At 48.2% G+C, this 8833-nt stretch overlaps 1 protein-coding gene across 1 annotated transcript in view; it reads left to right on the forward strand.

Moving 5' to 3' along the window:
- The first annotated feature begins 584 nt into the window (after window positions 1-584).
- The window catches only part of LOC8035964 (calcium/calmodulin-dependent protein kinase kinase 2), a 70248-nt gene continuing 61999 nt past the window's right edge, over window positions 585-8833 (forward strand). The window contains exons 1-4 of the mRNA XM_040499011.2: window positions 585-724; window positions 3048-3393; window positions 6367-6420; window positions 8045-8096. Of these exons, the coding sequence (XP_040354945.2) occupies window positions 621-724; window positions 3048-3393; window positions 6367-6420; window positions 8045-8096 (556 nt within the window). The 5' untranslated portion in view covers window positions 585-620. The remainder of the gene's footprint in view (window positions 725-3047; window positions 3394-6366; window positions 6421-8044; window positions 8097-8833) is intronic.

Consider the following 8833-nt stretch of genomic DNA (forward strand, 5'->3'; position numbering starts at 1 on the left):
CCTAGAGATTATTGTCGAGCTCCGATAAAAACCCAAAGTACAGCACCGGCGCTGACGGCATCTAACGGAGCCATCGCGAAGCTGCCTGAGTTTTCGTCGTAAAGGCACATTTTGGACTTAAAACAAACAAAACATAATATATCTCGTCGGTACTGTTATTAGAGATCAAGGAATTATTTGTGCGCGGTACTTCGTTGAAATCTAGACGTAAAATTATAAGGTCCCGTGTCTATCGTGGTCAAAAATGTGCAACATGGCGGCTGCCAAGTGGGTGTCGCTTTCAGCTGCCAGTTTATCGCTCTAAGGCCTTCTACCTTGTTGGTCTCGTTGTTTTCGCCAGTCTTACGTGATCCCGCTCTCCACGCATGCGCAGGCCGACCTGTGTGGACGACTCGAGCGATGATGCCGACGAGCCTGCCCCTGCCGGCCGGCACCCGCCCCGGCGCGGTCCACGCTGCACGTGTCGCTGCTGCCCCGAGCTGCTGGACGGCCTGTGCCTGGGCTGCCTGAGCGAGCCACCCACGAGGCTTCAGCAGCAGTACCCGTGGCAGGGCCAGGGCGAGGACCCCGCCGGCACGAGCGCCGAGCGCCACCCCGCCAGGGCCCGGCCCCAGCCCGAGATGCCCGCCCGTGCCAGGCTCCCTTCGGGCACGTCCTCCTCGTCGACGGCCTCGTCGCCCGCCGACGAGGAGAGCAGCAGCTCTGCCCTCGAAGCCCTTGAGAGGTGAACTGACGAGCGCTTTGCGCGCCTACTATACAGAAAAATTAATATACCTAGACAAATAAATTCCGCGCATAGGTGTACTGTGCTGCATGAATTTCCGTAGAACTACGTGTGGGTGGCACTAAAGTCACTCGATCCTGGGAAAGTAGAACCATTGCCTTCTCTGCCTGCTAGCCGGACACAAAGAAATACAGACGACCAAAACCTCGCAAGATGGTTGGCTGATCGGTGTCCGTTGCCATGGCAATCGCCATTTCGGCCCCTGCCTTATCTTCGAAGCTTCGAGAGGGTCGTTCTAAACCAGTTGCATCAAGATCGCCGTGGAGCATCATCGTATAGACGCTTTACACACGCGCCCGATTACAGCCGCCATTGCTGACCTTCTCTTGTCTTTCCCAGATGCCGAGCCACTAAAGCGGGCGTTGGCAATCCTCCAGAAAGGCCAATGCTGTGGAGAAGGGCACTGCAGAAACTAAAATGACAATAACCTGCCCCGCTATGGTAACGATGAAGTGAAGTAAATGTAATAAGAGGAAACACGAACTGAATGTCGATTATGGCGGCGCCCATGCAGAGGTGCTGCAAAGCTTAAGGAATTCCTCGCCAATATAAACTTCTTTGACACTGTGTATGCAATCAACTTATCAATCACTCTCATCTCCACGGATCTCTTATGATGATATATTGGAAGACAGGAAACTTATTTTTCAATGCCTACAAGCACCGACACCGCATGTGGTAGCGGTGCGAAGATGTACGCTTGATTCATTCGCCCATGTGTGGATAGCAAAATCTCAGTGTACAAGAAACTTTCTATAAGGCTACCCAACACCAGCGAATTTAGATTGCTTTAGCTCGAGCGGAGACGTGAAAGAGAAACTGCCCGTTTCATGAGCCAAAAGGGCAACCATACGAGGAGCTTGGCGCTACTTTCCCACGATCCAGGGACTTTAGGCGTGGCTACAGTGTTGTTGTGGCACAAGAAAAGAGAGGGGTCTAAAGCTTCGCCGAGTTGCGTGAACTGCCCGTGCCGTAAAGCACGCGAGCTCGGCCGCCGTCCAAAGCGATGAGCGAAGATTGTAGAATCACGTAAGAATCACGGCTGCTGGAGCGCCGTCTATTGCCGTTTCAATCAGGCAAAAGCGCCTCGCGTTGAAGCGAGCAAACGAGCAAGCCAGCTGATAAGGACGCGCATGCGCATTAAGCGGTTCTAGGCGGTGTTATTTGAATGACGCCACTTCCGTGACCAAGCTTTCGTGGCATCGGCCTCCCAGCTCTGTACCGCCTTCCAAGCGCGGAGCAAGACATAGTTCTACGTAAAAGAAAAAAAAAAAGACAAAAATAAAATCAAAAGGACGCTGAAAATGAAAATGTATACAGAATGAAGCTCACGAATAACATGCTCCAGACAAAGTTTGGACAAGGGATTTGCTCGATGACACTGAGCCTGGTGATCTCACAACAGCTGCGTTAAAGCTCGCTTAGGATGGAGCGAAGTCTGCCAGCGGGAGGTCAACTTAAAGATCGCTGGTCTTGCGTGTCACTGTCGAAACAGCTTTTTAAACCAAGACCTCTTTCCCAGCCCTTTCTTTGTTTTAATTTTAATGGTGGCCTGGCCTTTACCCGCTGCGCAAATGCGCAAAACATCGGCCTATTGTTTGTATTAAAAAGATTAATAAAAGCAGAGAGTGTCCACAGCACATTTGGCGGCAGCTTTCTCTGGCATTTCGGGGTAAATGAGGAGTGGGCGAGCATAGTTTCATTCGGTGCTCAAGGCGCGCGAGGGCACGGACTCCCGCTTTGACTGCATCGCCGAAGAGAGTTCTTCCCTAGCAGATATCGTTTATTCGCGAAATCAAGTAACGCGTGACTTGTCAAAGAGGACAAGAGCTTTGATGATACGAAAGGACTATCATGAATGTTGGCTTTCAGCGTGCACTAAAAAATACGCATAAGTAGTGGTACACTCTAAGCAAATTTTGTGCGTTCGCTTTCCTCCCGAACACGAGAAAACGAATCAAGGCGAACATCGGAAGGGTCCCAGCAAATGACCAAGCTTGGGATACGATTAGACCAAACAATATGATGTGCGCAGGGACCGTGCGCACGGCGTTCTACTTGCTCTTGTCCGGGCACACATCGCAATAGACGCGTTCCACGCACCGTACAGGTAGAAAGATCAAGGCGAGCGCGGGGCATCCTAACTCTACTCGAGGTGTACTGACTCTGATAAGTGAGGTCAACGACGGGTCCTCGACCACGCTGGATGCCAAAAGACAAAAGAACGGGTTGTGGTCAAGGCGAGCGCGGTTCTTCCGTCCAGGCTTTCGGTGTCCAGTCCCCGGCGCTGCTCGAGCCCGTCCCCGTCGGCCCCCTGCGGCAACGACGACGAAGCCCCTGGCGACGGCGGCGTCCCAGGCGGCGTGCCCTGGGAGCAGCGCCGGCGTCGGCTGCCGCGCATCACGTACTCGGTCTCCCAGGACTCGCACCTGGTGGGTGCCGGCCTGGAGCGGCCCATCTACCCCGGCCTGCCCTTCTCGCCCTTCAGCTCGCCCTGCTCGTCGCCCCGGCTGGGCAGGAGCATCCGCGAGTCCCGCAGGGTGTCCATCGAAGCCCATAAGGGATACACGCAGCTCAACCAGTACCGCCTCAAGGAGGAGATTGGGCAGGTGGGTGTGGGACAGGTGCTACCCACGCGCCCATAGGCCAGACTTCTGCGGAGCGCAAGTTCGTCTGCTTCATTTGCAGGGGTTGTGGTGACGTCAGAACGCCGAGCTCTGATTGGCTCTGATCGAAGGATACTGGGTAGACCTCAAAGCACGCTACCTTGAGGTCTACCCACTATTCTTCATTCAAAACCAATCGAAGCTCGGCGTTCTGACGTCACCACAACCCCTATTAAAAGAAGCAGACGAATTTGCGCTCCGCATTGCGAGGCTACCGACCATTTTTACACTTTTTTCCGCCCTGATCGTGAAGCAAAGAGTCGCCGGAGGTGACCCTTGTCCGCGCCCACGGTGTATTTGCGCCTCAAAATGTCGCAACCGCCGAAGCTGCACCTAGAAAGGCAAGGGCATCATTACCGAATCCACATAGCCAACGAGAGCCAAACAAGCGATGAATACACTATGGGACGTTCACCGGCGGAGGCCCGCTCTCCTACTTCTAAATCTGTTCCGTTCATTTTTTCCGGGTCGTCGCCATTTTTCTACACGTTACTCATAAAAAGTAATCGATTGCAATTAAAATTACTCTCGGTTAAATAGTATTCGATTAGATTACTCGATTGCTTGAGAAGGAAAGTAATGGTTACTTTTCCGATAATTTCAGATTTTCAAAACGACAGATCTTTTAGCCTCTTTGAAAACGGGTCTTTGGTACTGTACATGATTGGATTATGATCACCGAACTATGGACTACTTACTATCTTGATCCATCAATTTTGGTCGACTGTACTCCCGACGGAGACTTGAGTCTGGGATTTCCTGTCATTTTAGTCATCTTAAGTCACAAGTCATTTTAATACTTCCAAAAGTAATCCGATTACTCTCACGATTGCTTCCTAATAAATGTATTAAAATAATTACAAAATTGCTTTATGGAAAGTAACTGATTACTAGTAATTTGATTACTTCTGATGAGTATACCTTACAAGTCTGGTCGTTGCTTCCGAGGCCGGGTGGCGGAGGCTGTTGAGGATAACATAAAGGACGATGTAGTGTCCACTTGTCGCGCGAGCATCGGGGTTCTGCACGGGACACAAAACCGTATACAGTACTTTGTAGACCGACTTCATAGGCGCGGGTCTAAGGCTACTTCGATTTCTTGCTTAACATACAGTACAGTCGTGGGCAAGACAAGTTGAAACGACTGAACGGTAACCGAAAGATATTGAGGATGCTGCCCCGATGTGAGAAGTTGAATTAGTAACGAGAAACAGCGTGTGAACGAGGTTGTGCAGCGGTACGCTACCTGACTCAACCTGATCATGCTTCGGTACATGCGCGCCGTTGCTAGCGAACGTGCTGTTACTGGGTTTGTGTCTGGTTATCATCCCTTTTGCCTGTTATTCAAACATCGAAAAAAAACATTATTTGACTGGCGCAGAGAGCACGCACTCACATAATGAAGGCGACGACAAGCTTGGGTAGGCGGTAGCGAAGAGTAAAGGCGAGTCACGGCGAAGTGCTTCTAAACACTGAAAGGGAACAGGTTGAGTCACATAGCAGTGTGGCTATGGTACTTTCGTGAGCCTGCTATATCTCTCGTTGCTGCACCGATAATTTAAGAAACCCGGGGCTGCTTAGGTTCATGCGTCTTGCTTCGTAACTGGTTCTTAAGTTCTCTTATCGTCTAATGCTGCAGTCTCATTGGCTGCGTTTCTAAAGCTGTCCGCGACTGTAGCTCAACTTTGGACTCCAGGCAGCGCCACCGGTGTCTTTTGGCCGTCGCTCGCTCGCTTCATCTTGCATCCTGCAAGCTGAAACGACATTGCGCAAAAGCGTAGGCATCAGCTTTCCCTCTGAAAACACGGAAGCCAATCAAAGGTATATTCCGGAAGGCATCCAGATAATGGCGAGAAAGTAGAGTCCGATAACATTCGGACCTCATACCGCGTGGCGTCTCGTTAATACGGACCCCCGCTATACATAGACAACATTTTTGGGGACGAACTGGGTCAATACGTGCATTTTTGTCTCGTTATTATAGACAACTCGCATTATGAACTCTTTTTTTGTTTTGCGGAGAGAGGGGGGCGGGGGGACGGAAGCGTTCATATTAACGAGACATCACTGCACTATATAGTTCATTTCGCCCTAAAGGAGCGGTGCGATGAAATTCAATTGGAAAGCTCTCCACTCTACACAAGTTTACTGGCATTAGTGTGACCCAGGAATACTCGCACTCAGCACCATTGACCAAGAAACTGCTTTGTTGTGGTGGAAGTTCAAGGATAAAAGCGAGCGTTTTCTTTCAATTTCTCCTTCGCAAAATTTGATGAATATAATTGGGGGGGGGGGGGGGGGGGGGTTGTGTGGATATTTAGACAGCGTGTAGATGGTCAGTCATTTGAAAGTTGCGATGACTCACTCGCTGTAGGTCAGGAATATAGCTAGTGCAGTACAACCGCTAGCCTGGGGTCTTTAGCGTGCACCACGCAGTAGTGATACACGACCGCACGCCGGTACGATGCTCACTTTCCAGATCGAAACGGGCAGGGGTGAGGATTGAGCCCAGGATTTAGTTTCTGCAGCGCAAGTTTTCGTTCCACGTGCTCAGAGCTAATGCGCGCTATAAAAAAAAAAAAAAAAAAAAAAAAAGAACATTTGGCAGCCCATCTATGTTGTGGTTTCTCTCCTGTGCTGTAGACTTGCAAGTTCAGTTCATCAACAAATATGCGCAGATTCTAGTAAACATACGTTCTAGTACCTACCTGAATAATTTTCAAGGAGAGTTGTTCTTGCCATTTTTTGTGACATAACGATAAAATATGTTCTGCACATATCAGGTTAGTCTTTTATTACGTGAACTTTAGTATGATCTTAAATACCGTGTATTGTCGCGGATTTATGAATGGAAATAAAGTGTTTTCTAGCTATTTAAAACATTTCAGTATTCACTGTGCGTTTTCTGTTTCGTAGGGAGCGTTTGGAATCGTCAAACTGGCGTACAGCGAAGAAGATGACAGCCATTATGTAAGTATGGGCTCTCATTATATATCCTTGCAGTTATTTTATTATGGACATTTTCTTTTCCTGATGTACAATAGCTACTGAGTCTTTTAATGCTAACAAGTACACTCTTGAAAAAGCCCGTGTGTCTACTTCCCCGCAAAACACTCGGAGAGCCAATCACCGCAACCTATGCAGGCAGCTCAGGGAAGGACAATGGGGAAACATATGTTTAGACTAAAAAACGCAGTAGAGTCGATTGCTGGGCTAGTTGGCGCACTGTGCTGTCTGTTTCTCGCCTCTTTGTCCCTGTTTTTTGAGCGCTAAAAGGTATTCCAAATTCTAAAAAACGCAGTCTGAGTTCTGACATTAAGCAATGCAAAACGTCACGCTTGCATTTCTTTAATGTCACAACTCGGACTGCGTCTTTTGGTCTAAACATATGTTTCCGCATTGTCCTTCCCTGAGCTGCCTGCGTAAGTTGCGGTGATTGGCTCTCCGAGTGTTGTACGGGAAAGGAGACGCACGGGCTTCTTTTAGTGTGTAGTCTGCTAACAAATAATTATGCCGTTTTGTACTGACATATTCAAAAGTGACACAACGCCTGTTCTGCAGTATTCAAAGAAATTGAAGACTCAATACGACGTCGTGCGCTCGGTGTACAAAAAAAGAAAAAGCATCCCTTAAATCAAGATGAAAATAATTTAGTACAATCATGCCTATTTCCTGCTACATTTTAAGATAATATTAAAAAAATAGAGTTCTAACCTACTATATTTCGAGATGCAACGTCACCGGGCACGTTCACTGCCTGCAGAAGATATTCTAAGACACCCTTCAGTATGATTTCCTTGTTCTTAACCAATTAAAAGAAAATAAACAAACCATATTTACCCACTCAGTAGCTCAGTATGCAAATCTAAATACTTTTACATGGTGGCAATCAGAAACCATGTATAAAATTAGAAGTTAAGAACTGTTTTTTTATGTCGTTTGGACTCCTGTTTTTCTATTCATATGTCTGCCAGACCGCCTCTCAAGTTCAGTGTAAAAAATATATAGCGATGCATTATCCCACAACGAAATTGGCTCTCTATACATAAATTTCGTTGTGGTCTGTTGTAAATTTATTGGCGCTCACGCGAAAACGTGGTCTGACTGTCATCGCTAGTGCAATCACATTCCTCTTCATATCCAAGCTACGTTACGCAGATTATATCTGAAACCGGAGCACACTTCAAACACGCTATTTGTACTTCGTCTACCTTTGTTTCTACACTCTAAGAAATGCCTGTGCGTCTACTTACCCGCAAAGCACTCAAAGAGCCAATCTGTGCAATCTACGAAATCAGCTCAGCGAATGATGAGGCGGAACATCTTTTTAGACCTCAAAATTTACTCTGCGCTGTGGCGTTACGCAATGCAAGCATGACGCTTTGCATTACGTAATGCCACAGCGCAGACTTCATTTTTAAGTCGAAACGAATGTTCCGCCTCCCTGAGCTGATTTCGTAAATCGCAGAGATTGGCTCTTTGAGTGTTTTGCGGGTAAGTAGACGCGCAGGCATTTCTGAGAGTGTAATTCATATTGATTATACTCATCGTTCTTGGCTCGAAACTATCGAACGTTCTCCCTACTTTTCTACAGGCAATGAAAATCTTGTCCAAGAAAAAGCTTTTGAAGAGGGCCGGCATGTTCGGTGAGTGAGGCGGATTTAGAGAGCGAACTCGGGACGAGCGTCGCCATCTTTAAAGCAATTCGTTATTTCTAAGGGTGCCGGCGCACCGTTTCAAAGTGTTGTTGGTTTTTGGTTTGCTGCAACTTTTATTTTATTTTTTTTTTAGTTCGCTGCAACTTTTGATCCAACGACCGTATCGAGTTATGTCTGGTTTGAAGTTCCTTTTAGGAACAATATGGGATTTCAGACGTCGTCAGCGTTTCAGAACTTCGCACACACAAAATCAATTGTGAACCCTCGATCGTACCGTCAATTAGTGCAGTGAAGGTTGCGAGTACGGGCGCCTTACTTGGATCCAGTGTTGCCGTTGAGCGGTAGATGAAAGTAGCCAAAAGAAATCCTTAAAAATCGGGGAAGGGGGGGGGGGGGGGGGGGGGGGGGAGCTCGATACGCTCTTAGTGGACGTGAATAAATGCTGCCACAGCGCTTGATGGCCACGCCAAATGTTTGTGTTTTCCTGCACCCGCAAACTGAAATTCAGTCTCAGAGTTACCGTCGGCGTTCCTCGCGCGCTCTCGTCTCCTCCTCTCCCTCACTTTCTCGGCGCATGCGCGCTAGAAACGACCTTGTGAGCGGCCGCTTCGCGCCAGAAGTTTAGACAGGTTGGTTGGTCCAGGTATTAGAAACTGACTGCAGGGGCCGAATTTCTGATCCTAGATCATCAGAAGAACGTTCCAAAAAGGTAAACGTAAGCATTA

This window comes from Ixodes scapularis, unplaced genomic scaffold (assembly GCF_016920785.2).
Source record: "Ixodes scapularis isolate PalLabHiFi unplaced genomic scaffold, ASM1692078v2 PGA_scaffold1__304_contigs__length_218370807, whole genome shotgun sequence".
Classification (NCBI taxonomy): domain Eukaryota; kingdom Metazoa; phylum Arthropoda; class Arachnida; order Ixodida; family Ixodidae; genus Ixodes; species Ixodes scapularis.